The sequence below is a fragment of the Pteropus medius genome, unplaced genomic scaffold (assembly GCF_902729225.1).
Source record: "Pteropus medius unplaced genomic scaffold, Ma_sr-lr_union100, whole genome shotgun sequence".
Classification (NCBI taxonomy): domain Eukaryota; kingdom Metazoa; phylum Chordata; class Mammalia; order Chiroptera; family Pteropodidae; genus Pteropus; species Pteropus medius.
Window position 1 is genome coordinate 27,003,811 of NW_024344378.1, and position 27,494 is coordinate 27,031,304.

Below are 27,494 nucleotides of genomic sequence, written 5' to 3' on the forward strand. Positions count from 1 at the left end.
ACTTGAAGTAGAAACAGTGAGAGAAAATAGGAAGCATTTAAGAAGCAAAAGTGTTTAAACTACTTAGCTAGGAGTCAGCCCTACCTTATACATCAGAAACAGCTAAGGTTCTTTTAAAAATGATCGGTTTCCTGGGGCCCACTAAAGCCAAATGAGTGAGAATTCTGGGATGAAGAGAGCCATCTGAACTTTTTAAAAGCTCCCTGAAATGATTCTGAGGCAGAGTAGGGCTGGAATCACAGTTATGAAGTTTAACTTCAAAACATTTCTTAACTTCTAATATGTGTATATATTTAAAGCTCTAGATCCATGCAAATCATCCCCTAATCCGCTTATTAGTACTACTTTACTTTTTTTTCCTAATTTTATTTTTATTAACCTGTTGCCACTCACTCTCAAACCCCCTTGCCAAAGGCAAGAAACTTTAAAAACATTTAGCTAGCTCTTTTTATATATTCCTAAATAATACATATATTTCTTGATATATTATTTTTCAGCTTTAACTTAGTAATTCATATAATTACTGATGTCCTCTTATGCCCTAGCTTATCTTCTTCCAGTTTTCTAATACGTCACCACTTTGTCCCAGCTTCTCTTGCAATCATGTATGGTAAGAGCTGATATTCAATGTGTTTTAGTACCACTGTATCAATTGTTATTAAAATATATCCATACTGGCTGGTAAGTGGATGCTACCCAAGCTGACTTCAAACCCTCCTAGAGACCTCCTACCCCCATTTCTCATAATCCTGCAAACGAAGGGCTAAGTGACATAGCAGGGAGCTTCCAGAGCTCTCCCACTCTACAGCAAGGCTGTGTTCTCAGTGGTCTGTGTCTGGGCTACCACCTGTTAAACATTTGGAATATTGTCCTTATTGTCCCTATGTGTGACCATGTGATTAAACTTTTGCTACTGGAATATGAGTGAAAGTGGTGCGTGCCACTTACAGGCTTGGGCCTTAAAACTTTGCCCCTCATTGTTCTATCCTCTTCTTATGAACTGGAACCTGGATGTGCTGCCACCAGGTTTTGATCAAGCAGATCAGGACAATGTCTTAGAGGATGGCAGAGCAGAGCGATGGAAGAAATCTAGGTTCCTGAACAGCTGCAAGGAGCAGAGACATCAACTCACTTGAAATACTCATCCTTGAACGGCCATGAAATAAAAATAAATTTCTTTGTCCTTTAAGTAAAACAATCCTGTGGAGTCTCTATTATAGCAGCTTAGTCTTATACCCTAGTACACCAGTGACTTATATTATTCTGACCTAAGCAAATATTAATATCTGCTAAGCCAATTTCACTGTATGTCTTTCCTTGTGCTATTTATTTTTCTGGACTTTATAATTGCCCCTTTTAAAATTTACTAGTTTTTTTTTTTTTTTAATCAATAAGTCATCCCAAATGCTTCACAGGAACTAGAAAGCCCCTCAGAAGAATCTTCTACACTTGGTCAAATGTATCAGATCGTCTACCTGTTTTTTGTTTTCACTTGGAAACTCCCACAGTGATCTTCCCCGTTTTGATCTGCACTGGCTTCTCCCTAAGCCTACTGCACGGCCGTCATCTTAAAATTTTTCTTCACTGTCATCTTAGACTTTTCTTTTGCTTTTCTCCTGTGTTTGACTCCCTGTTTCCAGAATCCCACATATTCTTCTTTCTTGGTTGATACCCACTTGACAGTCTTATTGGAAATTCTGGATAGAAAATAATTTCCCTCAGAATTCTGAAGGAATTAATCCATAGTCTGGCTTCCAGGGCTGCTGTTAAGAAATTTGGTGCCATTCCAATTCCCAGTCTTTGCGTATATGATCTCAGGTTCCTCCCTGGCCCACCACAGGATCTAGACTATTCCTATTTTCCTTAGTATCTTGAAATTTTACAGTGGTATGTCTTATACATTGGTTGTGTGAATCTTTTTTCATTCATTCTCCTATTTTGTGAAAACTTTTAATCTATAAATGTATGTACTCTATCCTGCAAAAATTCTTGTATTACTTCTTGAGTAATCGCCTCTCTCTTTTCTCTGCAGTTTCTTTCTAGAACTCTGATTAGTATGATTCAATGCCTGCTGAACTGATCCTCTAATTGTTTCTTCTCTCCTTTTCCTATCTTTTTGCTTCCATTTCTACTTTATCTTCTGGTCCTTCCAGTGATTTTTTTTGCCATCTTACTTTTAATTTCCAATATCTTTATCTTATTATTACATTTTTATTGTCCCATCTTATTACATTAATTATATGTGAGCTGGTTTTGATTATTTTCATTTTTCTTCTCCTTGCATTTCTCTTTCTTCCATGATGTTTTCTCATTTGTTCTGATTTCCTTTTTTTTTTTTTTTTTTAATGCTTTAAATGTCTCATATTCATGGACTATCTAGTTGTATTTAAGAGTAAGGCATTAAAAAGCTGATTGCAAGTTCCATGTTCGTGGAGCAGAGGAAGTTAGGGTTGTTGACTAGTGGATTCACTGTAGAAAGAATGGATAGTATGTCAGTGTTGGCATTGAGGAACTTCAAATGTCAGTATCTGTAGGACTTTTTTCTAGGGCTGTTTATTTTATCCAGAGAAGAGTCCTTCAATATTCTGCCTGAGTTGGTAATTACCTGGCTATCCTGGGATTCCGGTGGGTGAAAAGAGCATAGGGTCCCACTGTTTGGTAGGCATAATTTCATTCAATTCCTGTTTTCAGTTGAGCATTTCACCCTTCTCCTGTTTTTTGCCTGGTATCTCTAAATCCAGAACAGTTCATTTACTTCGATCTCGCTATAGAAAAAATGTCCAGTCTCTAGCAAGAACTTCATCTTGCTATATGGGATGAGGGAAGTGAACTGAGGGTCTGGCTTCTTTTATTGACTTCGGTCAATTCCTTATCGTCAGCACCTTCCCCTCCCCACCCCACCCCCAATCCCCCACCTTCAAAGACTCTAATTCCGGAGCCTTTCTGGGATTCTGGGGGATAAATTGGCTGTTTCTTCCTGGGATCTACTCCCAACTTCCTTTAAGGGCACTAAAATATCAAATTCTCCACTGTACTAAGTCAGTTGCTACAGGTCTGTTTGCATTTCATCCTCCAAAAACTGGCTGGTATCTCCTGGAGGCTCTTGCCCCTTCTAAGGTTTACCATCTCAACAATGTGTTTCGGGTGGGGCTGGCAGTAAGCGCATGTTCAGTCCATCAAGTACTAATCTAAAACCCCAATAACTAAATCTTACAACACAGAAATTATCCCAAAAGATGAGCCTTTATCAATTTTTTAAACATTCATAATTTTTCTGTTTTTATAGACATGCCTGATTACCTTAGATACTTTTCCAATTATTTTAATGTTTACGATCATTTTCTTTCTTAATCATTAAAAAAAAAAACTTATTAAAGAGAATTCTTTTCTGGACACTACAAAAGACTTTTGATTTGTTGATGCATTAATTTAGTCCCAAAAGATGAAAGAATTTAGAACACTGCATTATAATTAAACAACGAAAATACAAACTTCCATGCAACAAAGCTGTGTTCTTTGACTTTTTGCCACTTCAAATCTAGCCTATGGTGGCCTGAGCTGAAAGGTATTTGCCTTGATAATGATCAAGTCCTTTCCAAGAAGACCTTTGACTACTGCACAAAGTCAGCATCAGTACTGGAATCATAGCTGTGTTTCTTCTGAAGACAAGCAAAGGAGGGATAATAAGAACTTTAAAAAAAAAAAAAATTAAGCATGAGGACTTTTCTCACATCCAAAGGATCATTTTTTCACTCCTATCTAAAGGACACAAATCTGAAGACTCCTAACTCGAAGATTTTGATCTTTAAGGCTAAAAACCTAAGACTTGTCCTACAGTTACAGAAATAAGAAATAACTAGTCAAAATAAGGAAAAACCAACATTACACCTTTAATCTAATTTCACTCAGCAGGCACACATATTCTGGACCATCAGTACTTTTTATTGCCTCCTGCTACTACTCTTCACTTCCCTGAAAAGAAAACCAAGCATCTAACAAAGAAAAATGATTCCTCTGGGGGAAAAAAATTAAATTGTTCTATTTCTTTAGCTGGGTGGTAGTTACAGGGATGTTCGCTTTTTAATAATTCATTGAACTGTACATTTACATTTCAAAAGTTATATGTGTTGTATTTTACAATAAAAAAACTTTTAACAGTTAAAAGAGAAATAAATAAAAAAGCAGAATTTCATTTGTCATGAAACAGTGCTTTAACCCCACTTAGCCAGAATTATTATACACATGGACATGGATAAAGGGAGAAAAGTCATCATCGTTTACTTTATGTACTTAAACCAGAGACCCATCAAATTTCATTAGTCATCTTAGTTCCTTTATTTGGAACCCTTTATTAAAAGAAAAGAACTTAAACTTTATAGTTTACCTTCATCCCTTATGGTAATACTGTACCTTTGCATAATACCATTTATTTGCAAAGAGCTTTCACAACAAATACCTGGAAAATAAAGCAGATACTGTTTTCTCCCATGCTGCAGATGAGGAAACTGAGGCACTTAATAGTTAAGTGTCGCTGATAGTGACAGAATCAGGACTAATTCCAAGTGTCATGTGTCCAATTAAGGGCTCCTTAAACATTTTATGATGAGAAAGAACTTTTCGCTTTTCCAAAGTTCTGAATTCAAAAACATGATATCAAAGCTGATGGTCTCTGCTATGACATCTGTGAGTTTCCTAAGACTCCTAGGAAGGAAGGAAAGACCCATTGGGTATGGCTGTGAAACTGATTAATGATGGATGCATGCTCAAACCATTCTGAGTCATTACACATACTACTAGTTAACATAAAAAATACACCTGCTGCCTCAGAAGTTTAACTCAAATGCAAACAAAGTTGTAAGTGGTCAATAACCTTACGTTCAAGGGGAACAAATGCCACTTTCTGACTAAGTTTCCAAAGGAGGGATATTCTGGATCCACTCATGTCTTCTTGCCCTAAACCATATTCTTCCCCACAGAGGTGAAGTAATTTAGTTGGTTGGTATGTGACAGCCATGCATCTGTTTCTCAGTTCTCAAGTGGGAGGAGTTTGTCTATCAAAGATATCAAAGATATCAGACGGTTAGTCTCTTTTTCTTTCTCTCTACCTGAACGATGAAAGGCAGAAACCTGGGTATTTCTGCTCTGTAGCCTCAAACTTTCCACACAGTAGGTTGATCTAAAGAGTATAGAGGTTGCACAAGATTATTTTGGGCTTCATACCAAGCTATGTCTTCTGATCTAGACTTTATCAATAATGAAATTAGTATTTTGTCTATCTACTGATTCTTATATTTTTTGATCAGTGGGGAAGAACTGGTGCTTTCCACGGTTCTTCCTTAAAGATGCCATTACTTGACTTTTAATTAGAAGTCAGAGCACATGGACTCAATTCCACAGGTCTCCTCAGTGGATTTCTGTGCCCACAAACACTGGTGTTCTAAAAGCAGTGGCAAGCTCTATGGTGAGAACCTGTCTAAGATTTTGTTCAATGGATACTTGAATTACTTTTTCTGCCTTAGAGGGCAATACCGAACTGAGATTTAGAGATTCTGGTTCTTTCCAGAGTCAGTTCTGCCACATGTCTGAGATCTGGGCAAGTCACAATCATTCTAGAAAGTCTTAAGACTTCCTCATCTTTTAAATGAAGAAATAACTTCCCTCTCTTTAAGGTGCTTTCCAACTTTATAAACTAAAAGCTCAGAATAGCTTTAATAAATATATTCCAGAATTTTTAAAACAGACACTGGCATTGATATATAAACCTTAGCCTCACGGTTCCTGGAGATCAATGACCTTCTACTTCATGCCTGTGTCACTTCACCATCCTCAAGTTCAGCCGCACTTTGAATTCACATCATCACTCATAACTGACCCCTTCACAATAAGATGCTCTGAAAGTTCCTCGTACCCTCTGCCACCAGACCCAGAACCGCCCCTCCGTACTGCCATTTCTCCCTTTCCCTCATGCTTGCTGAACCAGCTGCTACGCATTCTGAGCTCACATCTCCCGCTCATTCTCTCAGCCCCTCGACACTCCAGTTCCACTCGCCTTCCTTCCTGAGGACCCATATGGAGTTGGCAGTTTGCAGGATACTCACACCATCTCCACTTCCAACTTTCTGAGCACTGCTGGAGACAGTCATAAATGTGGAGAAGATCTGTTCTATCACAAGGCGAAGGCCTTTTGGCAACTTGTCAGGCACTCATCCTCCGTGACTCCCTGTCACACTCAGACCCACAACTACTCTGAACCCTCTCCGCTCTCTTCTACCTTCCGACTTTACCCCCCATTCCCAACTTACTTAGCAGCCACAAAAGGGCACCGACCCATTTCAAACGCAGCCACCCTCCCTCCCAGCTTCCAACTTTCCTCTCTAATCTCGGTTTCTCTTTGCCTTCATTTAACCTCTTTTCCCCTCCATGTTACATCTGTTTTTCTATGAATAACTACACCTGTGTCGTGACCGGGGCACCAAATAATTTATTATTCAAAAAGAGACTTTCTTTTAGAAAAAAATGGGCATCATTTGTCCAACTCTTTATTCAAATATTATCCCATAACTAAACTGGGGTTATAGCTGTGGGCTGAGACAGCCCCAGGCAATCTGGATGTATGGTCACCCTACCTTGCCTCTATCCCTCCTATCTGTGGAGGGCCTGGTACATTAATCACCCTCCCACTCCCTCTCTTGATCTTTAGTTCCTTCCTTTCCTCTGACAGCCACAGCATTCTCAGGCCTTTTTATGGTTTTGTTTTTAATAAAGTTTCGCTGAAACGCTCATCACCTCAAGTCATTGTCCTCTTAGATGTTCACAGTCCAATCATAGCTTACACTGACTCTCTCCGTTTCCTGCCCACTCGGACACTCCCAGGTACCTGGCTGACTCCTGTCTCCACTGCCCACTGACCCTGATCCTCAAAGGCAACTGACAATGGTCTCATTGATAAATCTAAGGAAATTTTCCCAGTTTTCAGTCTCAACCCTTCTACCCTATCAGCCTCCTCCAAATTCTTTCTCACTTTTTAAAAATCTGGTCTTTTCCTTGATGTCCTCCTGCTTCTTTCTTCTCAGGATTCTATCAGCCTCTATCTGTCTCTCCGTTGAAGTGCACAAATACTGGTTTTCCAAGCCTTGCCCTGGTCTTTTACTTCTCTCCCACACTCTGAACCCTTCTCACAGCTTCACTAATCCCCCTTTATAAGGATGACCCCACATCTTCCTTTATTTGGAATGGCTCTCATCCATCTGGATCGTCCATAGGCACAAAAACATCAACATACCCAAATCTAAACTTATAACAACTTCCATTAATTACAAATATTTGCTGACTGCACAGTACTTGCAGGTGCCTTTACTAATGGCCCTTCCTATTTCAGTTCCTGCCATTACCATCCAAAGTCACTCAGCTTCAGTCTTTGACTTCTCCCTCAACTCCCTCATCCAATTAGTCAATGAGTCCAGTTGCATTTACTTCTACAGTGTCACACCCAACCTACCGGCCCCCATCCTAATTTAGGTTCTCATTGCTTCTCTTCTGGAGACTATTTTAAGAGCTTCCTATCTGGGACTACCCATTGCTCCCTGACACAGATTAATTTTCTTAAAGCAGAGCTTTAATCACACCATTCTCCCACTTAAAATATATTTCATAGTTATCTACTGCCTACTAAACAGGCTCTTAAGCCCAGCACTCAAACTCTTCACAATATGGTCCTAACCTTGCTGTGCAGCCTCTGTCCCACTATCCTGCCTCCAGGTTCCTCCCCACCCCACCCCCCAGCTTAACCACATTCCCCTCCATTCCTGGATATGCTTATATAGCCTTTCCTTCAAGTTTTAGTACAGGCTGGATCCCACATCTCTGCCAGCTGATGTCCTACCAATTCCTTAAGGTTTTGCTCAAGATTCCTTAATTAAGTCTTCTCTGATTTTCCGTTCTCTGAAATCAAAAAGCATTTTCTTTATGCTTGTATTCCATGGAATACAGCCTTTGGTTTCCTGTCATACGCTCCCTACACAACTCTTAAGCCTTTCAAGAAAGGGTGCCTTGTATATGGTAAGCTGAGAGGTTGAAAGATTCAAATTAACTTTGTATACTTTGTATGGCATATAAAATAATGAAAATGTACTTAATATCATCAAAGTTAATTATGCTAAATTCTTAGGAAGGCCTAGAAACGAACCATTTTTGCAGCTTCTCTTGTTAGATCAATAAGAATCACTTTATTTAAACTAAAATTGCCAGACAATTGTGCATTCTTTGGTGGTTCCTTAAACTACGGAGATGGACACAATCTTAGAGATCATTTAATTCCCCTCCTCTCATCCCAACCACCAATTCTCCAATTGAGAAAACTGAAGCTTTGAGATGAAACTGTTCCCATGGTCACATAAATCAGAAGTTATAATTACAGGCGTTACCATTTATTAAGGCCTATTGTACACCAGGCACTTTATATTTATCTTAGTCTCACAACAACCCATCATAGTTAAGTGGTGTTACCCCCTCCCGCCCCCCACCCCCGCTCCTTATAGATGAGAGAACACTCAAAAGTTAGGTAACTTGCTAAAAGACTCGGCCCTGTTTGTCGACCCCAATTCTATATGGCTGTAAAGTCTGGGCTTTTCTAATTGTAAACTGTGGCAGAGGCAAGACCTATCAGGTATCCCTCCTGTTTCTCCAGTGAATAATTATGTTAAGCAAGCATGTAAACTTATAAGTTGTAAGCCATTTTATTTGAAATCCTGAAGGCATGAAAACTAAATAGTAGTTTCATTACTACAGAAGTTCTAAGGTTAATTACTGCCAATATTCTGACTGTCAGAAAACTTCTTCAACCTGCAAGAAGTATGTTTTCCTGCATTTTCGATTCTTAAGTATATTTTCAACTTAAAATATATTTGCCCAACCACATTCAACAAGTATTTGTTGAGCCCCTAGATGCCTAAGACACATGGGAGCATACAAGTTTGAATAAGATAAAGTTCTACTCTCTGAGAGTTCACAAACAAGAGGCAGACAATCAACTAATGGTAGGAGATGCTCCTCCCCCGCCTATAGGAGCTCTTGCTAATTCAGAGACTTCCAACAAGTCAGGACCCTTGTTTCTCATCCTGACCCTGCATCTTGGCCAAGTCATCTCACTGTGCCTTAGTTTCCTCAGTAAAGGACTGGTAAAAAGGAATGAACTGTGCCAAGAAATCTCAAGGTCTTTTTTAGCTTTTCATTTCTATTATCTCTGAACTCACTCTTGAGATTGTATTTCTGAAAGTTTTCACAGCTACTGTTACGGAAAGAGAAGTGCTGGATGCCCTTTCTTCTTTAGCAGTGATTTCAAAGGTACTGAATTTTAAGTATACCACTACGAGATTAAAGATTACTGGTATGTTTCCAAAGTTTATTATTTACAATACAAAGTCTTTCCTCTTAAAAGGTAGTAAGAAGCACAACATTCAAATTGTTCTTCCATTGTGTCATTGGCTTATTATTATAGCTTTAATTTTTTACAATGCATTTAAGGTGTTTAGAATATAATGTTAAGTAATTTCTATACTCTGCTGTGGAGTTATCAACATTAACAGAGTTCAGGCCTCTGCACAGATATAAATCTTGTATTCATTTAATTCAATTAATACTTCATATTAAATGCTACCTACTACGGACCTTCACAAACTGCAACTCAATTTAAGGTTGGTGCACAGGCAATGGGGAGAGAAGACTATAGAAATATCGGTATTTTAAATAGTGGAAACATATAGTACTATGTATGGAAACTTGACTTTGCTGATTCCATTTCAATATCCTGCACTTTTTTTTTTTTCAATGAGCACAGATAATATTTTTACTCTTCCACTGACTGATACGGTAACACACTTTCTCTTGACAAGCCTCCACATGCCTTATCTTTCTTCATGCTCATCATCTCAGGATATGATGTCCCAAACCATCTTGTGCTGTAAGTTAATGGCACAGAGGAAGAAATCAATCAAAAAAAAACTGGAAGAAAAAATTAGGATGGTACCATCTTAGTGCCTTGCCCACAAAAGGCACTGAATTTCAACTGTCAAAGATATTCCTATCATGAAAACAGGAAAATGGAATTTATTCATTCAATAGTCAACAAATACTGAGTACCCAATATATGCCAGGTATAGTTCTAGGTGCTGAAGTTATAGCAGTGAACAAAACAGGCAAAAATCCCTGCCATAGTGGAGCTTACAGTCTGGTGCAAAAAGACAAGACTTAAAGAACACCTAAATAAAATCATTTCAGATAGCGATGAAATGCTATGAAGAAAATGAAATAGGACTAGGGAGGGGGTGGTTCTTGAGAGAGGGGTAAAGAGCTAGTTAAGGTGACCAAGAGGGCCTTGCTGAGCAGTCCTAAGTGATGAGAAAACTATTCTTAATCCTACACGTGTGGTGGGGTGGGAATGAATTCACTTAGTCTTTCAGGGTGGTCACAGCGGTCAAAAGTTCTGTACTAATGGCAAACTAGGTTCCTATTAGTATTGAGCTTAAAAAAAAAAGAAAGAAAGAAAAAACCTAAATCTTCAAATAGGACTTCTCTACTTTGGAACCACTTAGTTTGCTTTTAAGAACCACTAACTTTTTAAGTTTTTGCTAATTACTTTGGCAGCACTTAAGAAGAGCCAATTACTAGAAGAATTCTTTCAGAGCCCAATACCTTGACACTATCCAAATTCTGAATGAGACAGGACCCAGCCCTGCAGCGAATCAGCGCTCCTCCACCGACTCATTAATGCAGCCAGGTGGAATCTTGTAACCATTCCAAGAACATGAAACAAGCCTCAGGAAATCTAGGGAGACTGACACGTCTGAAGTTCCCCTAAATCGTAGAAGGGGAGAAAAAAATAAACCGCCACCCTTTTGCATTAACTCTTCCCCGCCTCTCCAGGCGTCATCGCTGCAGAAGGGCCGCTGTCCCTGGGTCAGAGGCACGCGGCGAGTACGCGCGCGTGTGTACCCCGCATGAATCATCGGTGCCGGGTCCGCGGGGCGATGATTCATTCACTGCTCTTGAGCTCACGGCCACACGTTCCGGGCGTACTATGACGGCCGCACACGCAGCTTCCTTAATATTAAACAAATGTTTCAAAGTACAAACGCCTGGAGCCAGAAACGTGTAGACCCAGGCCAGGCGGCGGGAAAGAGAGGCACGTTTCGGACGCTGCCGGAGTGTTCCCGGGTCCGGGAGGGGAGCAGCCGGCACGTCCGTCGGCCCCTCGGCACCCCATCCCCACCTCACCCCCGGCACGGGCGCGGGCGGCGCCCGCAGGGGGCGCGGAGGGCGCACAGGTGGGTCTCCGCCCGGCCCTGCCCCCGACCCCTCCCGCCACTCGGGGCAGGCCGACGCTCCCTCCCCAAGGCGCCTCCCGCTCGCCCCTTTCCTTTCCGTGACATCTTATATAATAACCCGAGCGAATCAAAACGGAAACGACGCGCGCGGCCGGGGCCCGTCCGCCGGCCGGGGCCAGATGCTCGCGCCCCCAGCCCACGGCCCGCGAACTAGGCGCCGGGACGCGCGGCTCCCGGGCGGGGGCAGGGCCCGAGCGCCGACTCGATTCGTCCCTCCTCGGAGAAGGCTCTGCTGGGGCCGGTCCCCGTCAGGAAGCCGCGAGCGTCACCAACTGCGTCAGCTTCTTCGAACACATTTCATGGTCTCCCTCCGGCCAGGGAGCCGGCTGCTCCTGTGGCGGGGCCGGGGCGCGGCTGGAAGGAGCCCCTCTGGGGAGGAGAAAGTTCCTCGGGGCCCTCCCTCGCCCGCACCGCGCCCGGCCTCGCCGCGCCGCCCGCCCGCCCGGCAGCGCAGCCCGCCAGCCCGCACCAATGTCAGCATGGGCAACTTGTGACCCCCGGGCGCCGCGCCGTCCCCTCCCGCCCACCAGGCTCGCTCGGAGCCCGGGGCCTCCCCCGGCCCAGCGGAAAACAGCGACGCCAGAAACTTCCCCGGGCCGCGCCGGGCGGGGAAGCCGCCTGGATCCGCGCGCATCGCCCTTACCTTGCTCTCGAGAGGCCACGATCCAGGCGGGCGGCGCGGGGCGCGTGGTGCGCGAGCGCGCGCGCGTGGGGCGGTAGGTGAAGGAGCCCGCGCCGGCGGGGGCGGGGCGGGGCGGCGAGGGTGCGAGCGGCGCGGGGCTGGGGGCTGGGCCGGCCCGGCGGGCGGGCGGGCGCGAGGAGAGCGGAGCCCGCGGCGGCGGCGGCGGCGGCGGGCGCGAGGCGAGCGCGCCGAGGGGGCGGAGGAGTTGCCGTGGGTTTGTTTACGCATTGCTGCCCGGCTCCGGGCACAGCCCGCACTCCCTGATTGGACACAAACTGGGGCACAGCCTCTCGCCGTCGCCCGCCCGGCCTCCTCGAACAGCCGCCGCGCAGCTCCCGGAGCGCCCTGCGCGGCATGGCCCGCGGCGGCTCCCGGGCCTGGAGGGGACGATCCGCGGCGGCTGCCAGAGGTGGCCGTGGAGCCACACGCTAGCCCAGGGCTCGCAATCGCCCACCTGTAGTGGCCTGACCTTGGCAAGGAGACATTCGAAACTTCTGAGGCTGGAGACTTCGTATCATCCAGACGTAGAAGGGGCACATTTTACCCCCACCCCCACTCCCAAGCAGAGCAAGTTTGCCCTTGAGTGGATAGAAGAGCACCTCAAATGTTAATATGCCCCTTCGGCGGTGGTCAAACCAAGGCTTCCTGTATAAGCTGTCCGAGGGAGCTCACAGTTCCTTCCCCTGCCTCCAGCTTCTGTGCTTGTAATCTGTCTCCAGCGCAGCAAAGTTGCCATCCCAGAAGTGACCTTGCCACATGATGCTCAAGATCCTCTGATGACTCCTCATGTCTTCAAGCCCCAATTCCTTATTCTCAGAGCTCTCCGTGGCTGGGCCTCCACCTTTCAGTCTCCTCTCTACTGCCCAACCATCATCCCTGTTACCCTCCTCTAAAGGCAACACCACCGATGCCCCTCTGTCCTTTCCCAATTGATTTTGATCCTGCTCTGTTCTCTGCCAAGAAACCGGAGAACTCCATAGCTTCCTCCACCTGTCATACCCTCGTAGACTCAATTTGTCTACAATTTCCTACCATCTCTGTGCAGCTTCTTGGATCCCCTATGCAGAATCTTCCCTTGTGGCTGGCCTGTCTGGCTGCAGGATCAGTGGTGTGCCTACTCTGTGTCTGCGGATTCATTAAGAACAGGAGCCTAGTTTCAACAGGGCTCTGGAGGTGAGAGAGATGAACACTGTAAGAATAAAATAGTCGCTGAGTGTCTGTAGCTCTGCTGGAAAAACTCAAGACTCTCTATCAAGAGGGTCTCCTGATAGACAGTTCACAAACCTCATCTTGCAAAAAGCAAACACCTCTAAAAACTGAGAATGCCCTCCATTTCTCCAGTGTCTGTGTCTTCTCCCCACCACACCTAGCTATGTGCCCTCTGCACTCATAATGGGCACTTAATAACCCTGGGAGGAATAAAACTCAGATGTTCCTTAAGGCTCAAGATGATCAAACTCAATATAGTAAATCATGAAGGAATAGACATGTGTGGCCATGAACTCAGTCATTTTACAAATAATTCCTAAGCTAAAAGTCCTTCAACTCTGACAGCTGGTGTCACTCTCCAATCAAACACTGGAGAAGTAAACCCTGACCCTTCTTGACTCTTGGTATGGCTAGATTTCTTTCCAGATGCGCTGCTTCCAGTCCCATGGGGAAAGTTGTCTTTGAACTCTGAAGGTGAATCAAAATGAAAGTAAAATCTTCTTTCTTAGGTAATTCAATAGTGATAAGTTATTGCAATGACTTAGTTACAAAGGTGTTGAAAGAACTGGAAGTGCAACCAGGGGAAGGTGAGGCAATTAACTGAGTTTAGCAACAGCGGAATGCATCTCCTCCCCTAGGGGTGGGGACAGGGGGAAGAGGCTGCCAAAACCATGAAGGGCTTGCCCAGAGGGATCTGGTGCCATGAAAGAAGTACAACTACTACTGAAGATGCTTCCCAAAGCAGAAAGTGGGAGAAATCCCCTGGATTCTTCCTTCCTTCAACCTTCCAGGGCCACCCAGTGGTAGAAAGCAGATGAAGTCAGTGGACAAGATGACAGAGGGCAGGGGTCAGAACTCCTACAATACTGATCGGAGCAGGAAAACGTGGATTCGAGAGCATAGTGGCAAGTAACTGGCACTCTGGGCTTGGGTGCTACCCATGGTTACCTCTGGGACTCCTCCTCCGGGTCAGATTCTGCAGGGGCAACACAAGCTTTTTCTTTCTGAGCCCCAGAACTCCTTTCTTCTCTCTTTCCCTTCTCTGCCTTTTGCTTCCATTTCTCTTTTTATCTTCCTCTCTCCCATGATTCCCTTAACTTTCCTTTTCCTCTCTTACATTTCTATCTCTGGCTCTCATTTTTCTCTTTGTGTTTCCATATACCTTCTCCTGACTTCTCTTTTCCCCACCGAGTCTCTTCTCACCTCTGCTTGTCCTACTCATTCCTGGGCAGAATGGTAGACTTCTTCAGCATGGCAGAGATGAGAGGTTCCTATGGTAGGTAATGAGATCAGGAACTATCATATCGTTGCCCATCTAGACACCACTAAATATTTTGCATGTTATCTCATTTAATCTTCAACTCACACCTACTAGCTGGGCATCACTGAATATAACTTCAGTGGCTTTACTATTGCCCGTCACAGAGAAGGCTTTGCTAGTTAGTGTAGGTCACCCACAACACTACTGACAATTCTCTTACCTTTCCCCATCTATGAGTGTCCCACCTTTTCTTCTTCCTATCCTACATCTTTTCCCTTCATTAGCATGTGTATTTGTCCCAAATCCAAATCCCCTACAGTCTATTATATCTCCACTCAAAATCTCCAAAGATTGAGAATGCTTACTTGGAGGAGATGACATTTCAGCTGGCTTTTGAAAGATGAGTATAATTTCAATAAATGGAGATTGAGGAAGGGCATTCTTAATAATATCCAACTTGACTGGAACACGAGATGGCTAGGAAATAAGACCAGATTTTAGACATTTGTCTTTAGATCTCAGTTCTCTAAAAGACTACTCAGAAACACAGATTAACTCTAACTCTATTAAGTAGAGATGTAATTCATACAATTAGAATCATAACATTTTAAAGCCAGAAAGAAATCTAGACATTGTCTGGCCCAACTCTTCCATTTTTAACTGAGGGAACAGAGACCTAAAAGACTTAGGTAACTGGAGTATCATGGTAGTTAAACATGAGACTAGAGTTTGACTATCTGTTTAAATACCTGCTTTGAAAAATGTTAGGCTTTATGACCTTGGACTTATTTGTGTTTAAGTTTTATCATTTGTAAAATGGGAAAATGACAGAACCCACCTCACTGGGTTGTTGTGAGACTTAAATGTCTTTACAGGTAAAACTTGTACTACGGTGTCTGGCATATAGTCAGTCTTCAATAAATATAGGTGAACATTACCAAGATTTCCCATGGCTACACAGCTAGTAAATACCAGAGCCGAGAATGGTCTTCCAAAGTCTTTTAAGCCATAACTGAGTAATCTTCATTACTAAAAGTTACGTCTTAGGGTACTTGTTGAATGCCATCTGTGAAAATATGGTGCTCGTCTGGTCCGCTGTCTAAAGAGGCTCTCAGTTATTCCTTTAGCTCCCATCCTCTATATTTCCTACTCCCTGCTCTGCCACCAGCCTCAGGAATCTTGCTGTACATCAGTACAGCATACTGGAAGTCCTAGGAGAGGAGGGGGACATAAAAAATTAGCAATGGACATGTATTTCATAGTCAACCATATAGTTTACAAGTTCAGATTTAAATTTCAATGAACCAAAAATTGTTGAATTAAGGGCATTTGAATTGTCTTTCTTTAGCCTACAGAAGGTCAAACCTACCGGCTTAAATTTGGGTAGTTCCTTAGGAGAACTTTCTTAAAACCAAGAAAAAGCCTTCCTTTAATCGAATGTCCAATCCTTCAACAAAATTGTGATAGAAAAGAATCTTCGTCCTTCCACTTTTCCTTTCTGAGTCCCTGGTCTCACTTTTCAAAACTCCCCAGCACCATGAACTTCATGCAGCCTACTCTCTGGACTATAAGCCTCTTGAGGCAATGAATCACAATTTACTTACCTTTTTATCTCTAGAACCTAGCTCAGTATCTGGAGCAGAACAGGCACCCACATATTTTTGAACCGACTGGCTTGAGCAATGTTACACATACCAAAAGGATTCCTTTCTCTTCCCCTTTCAAATCTTTGTCTCCTCAGTTGACTGTCCTTAGCTAGTTGTCAGCCTATTAAACTAATTCACCAGAAAGCATGACAACAGCTGAATGCGAAATAAATGTGCATTTTACAATATAAACTACATTCAATGGAATTTATTTTAATGGTGTAAATCCAGGCAATATTTTAAGAGGGTCAAGAAGACATTTTAGGAGCAGCTGGTCTGTCCTAACACCTTCACATCACACCATACAAACTGAAGCTTATCTCTTCTATAAATAAAGGCTATTTGACTTTCATTGTTACACATTTTACTTTAGATTTCTTAGATTAATTTGTAGATGATCTTTATTCTACATATGGCTGTGTTAATTGTACTGCCTAAGTCATTTCTTAAAAAGTACAGTTTTCTTTAATTGTAAAATAGTCAGTTATTGTCCCAGTTTTCTCTTTTACTTCAAGCCATACTAATGTCACAATACGCTTTAATCAATGAAATCTTCCTTCTATTTCCTCTATTTCATTTACATGCTTCCTCTAGGAAACTGAAAGGAATCCCAAAAGTTAATTCTAGATCCACCTCTCATTTTATAGAAGAGGAAAATGAGGTTAGGCATCACAGGGATGTCAGTGGTAGAATCTCAAGTTCCCAAAAGACTCATCCCGTGATCTGTCCACCTAAAGGTGGACTCCCTATTGCCAACTGTCCTTCTGACATCTTTATTTCTGCCCGTCACCACCATCCTTGCACCCTTTAGGGTTAAAATGGGTGATCTTTGACTCTTCCTTCTTTTCGGGCCTCCCCTTCCCCATAGGGTGTCTCTCTGACTTGTATTTCTAGTCTGAACTGGCCCATGGTTCAGAGCATTTTCTCTTTATAGCTGTGCTACTACGGTAGGTTGCTAATGGTTTCATTGTTTCTCTCCAACCTCTTCTTCTTATAGCAGAACCATCTTAATATAACTCAAATTTTTTATAGTTATAATGAAAAGGTGTCATCTACTATATAAAATAAAATTCAGCATGTGCTGAGATTATCAATAAAATGCAAGTTTATTACAGTCAAGCCTTTCCAATTCTGAAACATATACCAGTAACTAGCTGTATGACCTTGGGCAAGTTATTTAACTTCTATGAACTGCAAAGTCCTCAGTCTGTTAATTGGTGTTATTCATAGTATATACGTCTAACTATAACATTGTTTTAGAGTTAGATAGAATAATAAATGCAAAGTGATTGATAATAATGGTTGTAATAGCTGTCATTTGTTGAAGTCTTACTATGGATCAGGCATTATTTTAAGCTCTTTAAATGAATTATGTCATATCAACCCTATAACATAGATTCCATTATTATTTCTAGATGAGAAAAACTGAGTTCCAAAGGAATTTAAAAACTTTCTTAAGGTCAACAAGCCAAAAAGTGGCTGAACCAAGATTCAAAACTGGGCAGTCAAACGTGGGCAAACCTGTATACCACAGACTGGTACATAGAAAGCACTTAGTAATTGGTAATTATTTTATTGTTTTTGTTTATTATCAGTGTTATCACCTTAAAAAGAACCTTTTCTCTGCTTTCATTCCAGATTTCTTTCAAAGGTTGAGGCTTACTATCATTTTAGGAAGAGATAGATAATTCACGATAATCTAATTTGCTGGATACCACTTGTTTCTGCTTCCCAAAGAGATGCTGAAAGGATGGTTAAGGGTTCTTGCACTGCTGGGGCCCTGTATTCACTCTGGTCCTCACCCATTCCATTCTGCCTTCCAATATTTTTGATAAAATGGAATTACATAGCAATCTATGACCCAGAAATAGTTTATAGTAACAGGCCAAAATTTTGTTCTCTGACTGTGCTTGTAGTTCCTTTAGGGCTTTCTTGGATGTGGGACCAGAATATTCTGTGTCTAGCTCTGTTTTTTTTTCTGCCTCAGACATTTCTGCCTCAGAAGACAATTTAGGAAAGAGAATTTCCCCAGTGGTTTCCCAGAAAATAATTCTTTTGGTCTCTACTATAGTATTTCTTTAGGGCACCTTTTGCCCCATGGTCATCAAATGGTCTGATTTAACCACTGTATTCGTTTTGATGATGCTAAAAACAAACAAAACACCACATTACTAGTTTTGATGTCTCCTAGGTGTTCCATGAATTAGTCTTTGGCCCACTATATTTTTGCATTGTACCTGACCTGCTAGGCCTTCCCCACTCCTTTGCTTTTCTCAAATGTCTTTTGCCTCCTGAGCATCTAGTTGTTTATATTTGAACATCTGGTCTTTTTGATTCATCATGGCCCAAAACTTGACCTTGGCCTTCCAATAATGAGATTTTCATAGATCCTAGAATCATAAAATGTTAAAGCCAGAAGGACAGTTTTAGATAACAGAGGTCAGTTGGAACTTACAGTAAGGAACTGAGACTCAGAGAAGCCAATGTCGGATGCAGAGCTACACAGCCTATGATGGAAGGGAACAAAAACCAGAACCAAAACACCTGCTTCATTTGTTTCTTGTGAGTTAGATTATGATCCCTGGATATAAAATATAAGGAATTTATATCCCTGGATATAAAATATAAGGAATTTACAAGTGTCTTCTCTCAAAATGTTTAATGTTTTCACATCAATGATTTTCCTAATACATTTCCAGGAGGCTCAGAGGAACAGGAATTCTATGATCGCAAAAATTCCAACATAAGACACAAATTACAGAACTGGGACTATGTCCCTTAATGATCATCTTTCTTTTCTAGTGGTATTTTTTACATTGTATACAGAAAATTCTCAACAATGACAGTAATAATGATAATGATTACGATGATGATGATGATGGTTAATGATGACCAGTCTCATATTACTCTGCTCTCAGTCTTTTTCTACTATTTTGTTCTGTATAGTCCCAGCTATTTCTGGGGTTCAAACCTTCTGGAAGCCTGACTCATTTAGTTTAGAGTTCTTCATGAGGGCAATGGGTGAGTATTTGGTAGCTGCCTTTCTCAGTGATGACAGTAATAACTTCAAGTGGTTAGAAATCTACCCCCAAGCACAGGCACACATTCTGAAACTTTTATAAACTTGAGGAAGTGTGTTTTTAAAATAATACCAGCTGCTGCATAAAAGAAGCATTGTTTGGTCAGGTAGTTTGAAAAATACCAGATGAAACAGAGTTAAACAGTTTAGGGTTGATTTATTTTGTTTTTACTAGAATTCACAGGATCTTTAAAACACTAATGTGAATCCTGAATTTCTAAGGAAGGGTGGTGAAATATGTAGAATTTTCCAAAACATATTTGACCATCAAACCATTTATTCCCTAAACATCTTTCTCATGGGACTGGTGTAACATGGAATAAACTCTGGGAAATGTTAAAAACCCTTTGGGTTTCAATTAGAACAAGTCCTTCTGTTCTAAAACCGTTTCAAATGTTAAGATACCTTTCCCTAGGGTTCATTTTCTCAGATAAATGACTTAGCCTGTGCATCTTCTCATTATTTATCATTTCAGGACCTAGATGCTGTTATTTCTCAGCCTGAATTTCTCCAGACAGAGAATTCATAGGTGGTTTGACCTCATATGTGAGCTGCTCAATTCCCATAATTATATCGACTGTCTTGTTTGAATCTACACAGTTCTCAAGGTACAGGGTCAAAAGTCAATGATAAGTATAATAATGACAACTAGCATGTTTTGAGTGTGTACAGTGGGCCAGATATTGTGCTAACAGCTTTACATGTAACATTCCCACTTAATTGTCACCATAACCCTATAAAGTTGATATTACTACTTCCACTTCACACATGAGGACACTGAAACGAGCTTAAGTAACTGCCCAAGAAGGTACCATTTAAGGCTGAGAAGCTGGGATTTGAAACTGATTGTGTTCAATTCTTAAGAATTATGGGGCACTGCCCTTCCAGCATTAGTTCTGTTTTTCAATGTAAGTGCTGCCTCCCCAACCAGAATCCTTTAAGAGCAAAAGCCACATGAGCCAGACCTGAGTACAATCTCCTGTGCTTGACACAGCGCCTAGCATGCTGTAGCCAATACTCCTTTGGGGGGAGGAAAAAAAAAAAAAAGAGTAAACAACTTGCTCAGCCGATAGGCTAGTAAATGAAGGGCGCAAGATTTGAAACCATCTCCCACACAGCACATATCACACCTCTTGTATTTCTCACCAGGACCATGCTTAGTGCTCCAAGTGAGTGCTCCTTCTCCTTCCAGCCACACTCACAAGGCTTCTGAGCATCTCAAACAAGGGGTTTTGTCTCCCACCCCGCCAATCAACACTTTCATTCTGCCGTCTCCTAAGCAGACAGTGGTTCTAGACCTAGTGAACTAATTCTATCTGTAATGGCTAAAATCCTGGTCAGTAAGCAAGAAAACATTTTTTTTGTTGTTGTGTGCTAATTTTGTTCGTGGTATTTGGATGGTGTTCTCAACTTAAGCACTTCCAGATGTGGAAACTGTTCACTGTGAAATAAAATCCGCTGCGACCTCCGGAGCGGGTGCCGGGTGGTGGTCGGGGTGTGCCCCCACAGGCGGTACAGCACCATTAGCCCCACTCTGTCTTGCGCCCCCAGGTGACAGTTGGAAGCGCCAGCTTGAGAGCAACTGAAATCCTCGCGGGCTGCTGGACAGTGGATGGCGGGACACCACCTGGCAAAGGCTTTAGCAATCGTGTCTCTCACCGTGACCCTGTCCTCTGCGGCAGTCAGGCCCCGGAGCTGCCCCCAAATCTTGGCCAGTTGGAGCTGGTTTTCCTCACATGGGATTCCTCCAAACTTCATCATGTCGGGTTTGAATGGCAGTGCTGAGAACCTCCACGAGAAGGCCAGGACATCTCCGTACCCAGGCTCTAAAGTGGAGAGAAGCCCGGTCCCCCACGAGAAAGTGAGTTGGCTGGTTGAATGGCCAGAGTACAAGCCTGTTGAATACACTGCAGCCTCAGTCTTGGCCCAGCCCACGTGGGCAGACCCCCCGGTGAACGAACGGAGCTTCTGTCCTAAATTTAACGAAAAAGATGGGCTTGTTGAGAGAAGGAGCCAGAATGGTTTGTATGAGGTTGAAAATGGTAGACCTAGAAATCCTGCAGGTCGAACAGGGCTGGTTGGCAGAGGACTTTTGGGGCGTTGGGGTCCCAATCATGCTGCAGATCCCATCTTAACCAGGTGGAAAAGGGATAGTAAAGGAAATAAAGTTATCCACCCTGTTTCTGGGAGAAACATCTTGCAATTTGTAGCCATCAAACGGAAGGACTGTGGAGAATGGGCCATCCCAGGGGGCATGGTGGATCCGGGAGAGAAGATTAGTACCACATTGAAGAGAGAATTTAGTGAGGAAGCCATGAACTCCTTACGGAAATCCAGAGCAGAAATACAGGAGTTGGAGAAACAGCTGCACATGCTGTTCAGCCAGGAACATTTTGTGGTCTATAAAGGCTACGTGTATGATCCTCGGAACACAGATAATGCATGGATAGAGACAGAGGCTGTGAACTACCATGACGAAACAGGGGAGGTAATGGATCATCTTCCTCTGGAAGCTGGCGATGATGCCAAGAAAGTGAAATGGTTGGACATTAATGATAAACTCAAGCTTTATGCCAGCCACTCCCAATTTATTCAACTTGTGGCTGAGAAACGAGGTGCCCACTGGAGTGAGGATATGTACCCTACTTCCCTGGATAGTGGTTTGGAGTCTCGTGTAAACCAAAGGCCTTCAAATGAATGTGGGTGGATGAGCAAAGAGCTCAGAACTCCCACTGAACAGGACAGGTAGAGTCACTTCTTTTGATGATTATTTCTAAAACTCTTCACAGTTTAAAGGCTTCGTGTCAGGGAATAATATTAGACAAATATGGGGGATGGAATTACAACCTTTTTGGCTTTCCAACTGAAAGAAGAGGAATATAGTCACTTGTCGTATATGTTGTATACATAGTTTTAACCAAATTGTGCAACTAATGCTCTTTGAAGAACTGTGGGTAAGAGAAAGACAACTTCTTACCAACCATGGCCTCTGCTTTTCAGCCAGCTTGCAATGGTCATTTCTTTCTCTGTTGTGTTAAATTGTGGTCTAATCTAATGTATAATCTGACTTTTTGGATAACATTTGTTTTTCAATTTTAGCTTTACATGGTCTTGTATTTGTTGCTTTCAAGTATGGAAGCACTCTGCTTATTCTTGTTTTTTGAACCTTCAGTTTTATGGGAAAAGTTCCATCTTTATTTTACTCTATAAGAATCAAGTACTCATGAACCAGGAAAAAAAAAATGCAGTGATAAAATGAGTCAAATATCCAGCCCTCTGGTTTTCAGAACTGTTTCTGTCTGAACAGAATGGACTAAGCTCAAGACATTTATTTCCTCTCAGAAGATGAGAGGCTTATCTCAGAAGACCTTAAAAATGTGAAATCCCGTCATGAGGAAGTCTTTATGAGGAGATGTATGCAGTCAGCCTAATAAACAACAATTCACACCTACCTTTTGTTAATAAAAACAACAACAATAACAAAGAGGGAGACGAGAGGGTGTGGGGGGAGAGGGGAAGGAGGGAAAAGAAGCAGGGAGGGAAAGGGGGAAGAAGGAGAGGGAGAGGGAAAGAGAGAAGGTGTTTATAGTCAGTTTGCAGTCACAGAGATGACACCCTGACAATCAAGAATGAGAGAATAGCAACAAATAGGCCAGAAATATCTTTCTTATCACCTAAAACAAGCCAGTTAACTTTTTTTGTATGTAATACGATATATAGAAAATTAACAGACCACTGTAATGAGCCTTTTATGGCTAGGGGCAGAAAACACTATTGCAGGCATTGACAACCTTTTAAGAAAACACTTCAGTAATAAGAGCTATAGCTAATACTTATATTCCATTTACTATGTGCACACACTCTTTTAAATGCTTTTGTATAGTGACTTATTTATTTCCAGGGGTCGCCCTATGAGGAGGGTATTCTTATGTCACAGGTTCAGCTTTCTGGAGAACACACTCTGAGAGGGAGATTAGCATTGCAAGATGTTTCTTAGGGGCTGGTCTTGGGATCAACTTCTGGGGACGTGTGGGGAACAAAGCAGGATTACTGAGACTTTGAGGTTGAAGCCCAATGCAGTCCTCAGCCAAACCCCATATGAAAATCCTTCCAGCCACCCTGAATTGGAGTGAGGGATTTAAGGCATTAACGCACCTCATTGATCAGTCATTGCACATAAGCTGGTCCTGGAAGGAGGTGTGACGTTTGGAGAGACCATTTTCCCAGCCAAGACAATCTCCAGAGGGCTAACTGATGAAGGCCACCTTCTGCTAAAACTCCCAGGAGCTGAGAAAGGAAATCTGAGAAAGGGAGGGGCAGGCATTACAGGGTCTACCACATATTGTTACCTCTACTTTACAGATGCTATAACTGAGGCACAGAGAAGTTACAGAACTTGAACCAAGTTTTATGACCAATAAGAGATGGAGATGAGATTAGCGCAAAGGCTGTAGGGCTCCACAGTTCATCCCACAGTCCATCACAGGATACTTTACCATAGTTTCTCCAATAGTTAACCCTCCTGTGGTCTCCAGGTTCCCTGTGCACTGTTCCTTCAAAGAAAAAGGAAGGAAGGAAGGGAGGAAGGGAAGGAGGGAGGGAGGGAGGAAGGAGGAAGGAAGGAAGAAGGAAGGAAGAAGGAAGGAAGGAAGGAAGGAAGGAAGGAAGGAAGGAAGGAAGGAAGAAGAAAGAAAGAAAAAAGAAATTACCATTATATCCCTTTCTACATGCACATTTGGTCAGAGTTCCCTTTTCTGAACCTGAGGGACACATGCATGTTTTCATTTGTTTTTCTCTTGAAACCTGTTATATTTATATAGGTGATGACAAAGGTAAAAAGGTTCACCTCAGGAAGCCCATCATTGTTCATATGCAGGAGTAAATTTAATACATTGCTTTTCTTTGTGAATTCTATTAAGTGCTTGTTTTTAGGATAGAGCCATTTGTCCTACCTATTAGTCTCATCTTAGTAACTTTTCCAGGTGAGATATGCTTGGTGTCTTTATTTGAATAATTGAGACACCTGGTTGGCCTAACATATTGTGAAAGTTCCTAAATCTACATCATAATTTTTTTTTCAAATGTAAGCTCCTAAAATACCCACACACACACACACACACAACACGCCACCGCACACACACATGCACACACACCACAATAATCATTGCAAAAACCTGAAATAAAGAAGGTTTAATGTCTCAAATTTAATATATCCAAAACAGAATTCTTGATTTTTTTCTAATGAAAACTATTTCTCTATCACTCTTCCCTGGTAATTGGCACCAAAATCCACCCAAGTTGTACAAAAAAAACAAGGAATTATCCTAGATTCCTTACTTTGCCTCACCTCCCACATCCAACCCATCTATCAACACTGCCTCCAACTAAATATATCTTGAATCATTCACTGTTTTCTACCTCCAATGACCACTTTAATCAAGCCACCATCCCTCCTTCTCTAGAGTTTGCTATTGCCGCCTAACAAGGCCTCCCTCCTCCTATTCTTGTTCCCCTGCAGGTCATTTTCCACAAAAAAATGAAATGACATTTTAAAGAATATCAGTCACATCATGTCCCACCCTCTTAAAACTATCCAATGGATTCCTTTTTTATATAAAATAAAACGCAAAAGCCTCACTCAGGCTCATGTGCTCTGAACGATGCCTATACTCTAATCTGACCTGTTCACATTCCACCCTGAGCTAGTCTAGCTTTTCTCCTCCTGCAATACTTCCTATCTGCTTCTGTCCCAGGGCCTTTGCTTTACCTTTTCTGCATAGAATGTCCCAGCTCCTTAAGACAATCAGGTCTCATTTAAATAACAGTTCTTTGAAGACAGTTTTGCCGACCACCAAATCTAAAATAGCCACCCGATTCATTTCTACTCCCTTACTGTTTTATTTCCTACATAATTTTTAGCATGAGCTAGAATTATCCTGTATATTTTTGTCTATTTACGAGACAGTCTACGGATTTTTCTGTCTTGTTAACTGCTATACCCCCAGTATCTAAAGAGTGTCTGAGCATGTCAACAAACTATTTGCTGCTGTTAACAGTCTTCTATATACTCTTCTCTTAAAAAAATAAAAAAATTATAAATGCGATCATATCATCCTTGACCTAACTCTTATTTAAAAAACTTTTATCTTGAAATAATTTTAGACTTACAAAAAAGTTGCAAAATAGTACACAGAATTCTGTATAATCCTTTACTCAGCTTCCACAAATGCTGAGAACTTATTTACATACAATTATTACAATTATTGAAACCTGAAAATTAACATTGATTTAATACTGTTTATATTAACTAACTGCAGGTCTTATCGAAAATTTACTAGTCATCCTACTAATGTCTTTTTTCTGTTCTAGAATCCAGGGATTCCACATTTCATTTAATTGCTGTGTCTCCTTCATTTCTTCTAATCTGAGAAAATCTCTTGATTTTTTTTGTTTGTTTGTTTGTTTTCATGACCTTGACACTTTTCAAGGTACTGGCCAGTTTTTTACTAGAATGTCTGTATTTTATTCATTTTTACATCCCCAGTGTCTAGCACAGTGCCTGATCCACAGTCAGTACTCCATAAATGTTGGCCAAAAAGAATTGATGAAATATCAGGTTTGCCTACTCAACCTTGCAGTTTACCTACGAGTAGTTCTCGGGCTTCTGGCATAAGTCTAAATGTATTTGTTTGTATGGGTGCAACTTTCTGCCACTTTCTATGCCTGGCAATGGCTGGGCAGTTTTTCACTTCAACGAATCATTTCAGTTACTCTCAGCATGCTGTTAAACATTCTTCTTTTTATCAAGCTCTTTATCAAATGGCATGACAAATTATTAAAATTAAGTGGAATTATGGGGAATTATAAAGTAATGGGGTGATGAGGTCCACTTCATGACTTGCTTAAAGGTTAGTATACACTGTCCCTGTGTACTTCCCTCTCCCTTCTGTCTAGTGATACCAGTAACGAGTACATTTACTCTGTGCTAGGCACTGTGCATGCATTATCGTTAATGCTTTCCTGTCAGGACCTAATAAAACATTTTAAGTTGGCCTTTTATTGAGCCAAGAAAAATCTTTCTGTGTTACTTCAAACTAGCAGCTTTGTGAGAGCAGAGGCTTTCCTTCTTTTTCAACATCTACTATAGCTGCTATGTGTTTAATAAGATCCTGAATAAACTATGAAAGCTAAAAAACATGTTTCTCTTTATCATTAAATAATTTAGAGTGAAGTAAGGAGTCAAATACAAATAAAAGCCATTTTATTCAGCTCTGATGAGTTTGACAATGCTAAAGTTTACATATGGCAGTATACTTTCTAGGTGAGAAAATTTTTGTCTTTTGGGAGTTCTTGAAAGGTTTTGATACTCTACACTTTAAAAAGGGAAGATGGTCAAGACTTTCCTCATGCTTTTATGTTAAGCGAATGGTAAAATCAAATTGCAGTGTACTAAGTTTTGCTTAGTACACTTAGCAATATTACTTCAAATATACGGCTTAAAACAGCACACATTTTTTGTGCCACAGTTTCTGTGGATCAGGAATTTGAGCACAGCTTAGCTGCTTTTTGGCATCAACAGGCCACAATCAAGGTGTCAATGAGGACTTCTGTCTTATCGGAGGCTTGACTATGGAAGGATCTGCTTCCACGCTCATGTCGTTGTTGGCAGCATTCAATTAATTTCAGGTTGTTGCACTGAGGGTCTCAGTTTCTTGGCTATTAACCAGAAGCTGCTCTCAGTTGCTTGCCACTTGGCTCTCTTCATTGACCAGCTTACAACATGACAGCTTGCTTCTCCAAAACCAACAAGAGAGTGTTTCCTAGCAAAATGGATTACAATGTAACGTCGTCATATACATGTATTCATGTATATCCTGTCACACTTGCTAATTCCAAGCAAGTCAGGGGGCCCACCAATACTCGAGGGGAGGGAGTCACATAGAGCATGAACACCAGAAAGCTGAGATCATGGGGATCACCCTGGAGTCTATCTGCCATAACTGGAAAATTACAAAATACATGTGAGCAGTAGAGTAGGGTGAAATTCTAGGAGCCACCCCACCCCCCAAACATGCTCACATATAAACCTTGCAACGAGGGAAGCATCCTGCCTCTCTCTTATTCTCCTTTTCAGAAAATGCTACTATTCGTAGCTCAGTCCTCAAACCTAGGAGATATCTTTGACTCTTCACTCTCTCTAGCCAGCCTATCCTCCAATCCAATCCACCAAGAAGAT

At 41.8% G+C, this 27,494-nt stretch overlaps 2 protein-coding genes across 2 annotated transcripts in view; one reads left to right on the top strand and one right to left on the bottom strand.

Moving 5' to 3' along the window:
• PCGF5 (polycomb group ring finger 5) overlaps positions 1–12,152 on the bottom strand; it is a 105,626-nt gene extending 93,474 nt beyond the window's left edge. The window contains exon 1 of the mRNA XM_039871747.1: positions 12,025–12,152. The gene's annotated coding sequence lies outside the window, so the exon portion shown is untranslated. The remainder of the gene's footprint in view (positions 1–12,024) is intronic.
• A 90-nt stretch (positions 12,153–12,242) lies between these two features.
• Positions 12,243–22,746, top strand: LOC120609322 (ADP-ribose pyrophosphatase, mitochondrial-like). Its single transcript, XM_039871750.1, has 4 exons — positions 12,243–13,781; positions 17,595–17,742; positions 19,734–19,866; positions 20,810–22,746. Exon 4 carries the CDS (start codon positions 20,871–20,873, stop codon positions 22,005–22,007), a length of 1,137 nt encoding a protein of 378 aa, XP_039727684.1. The 5' UTR covers positions 12,243–13,781; positions 17,595–17,742; positions 19,734–19,866; positions 20,810–20,870; the 3' UTR covers positions 22,008–22,746.
• Positions 22,747–27,494: the final 4,748 nt, after the last annotated feature.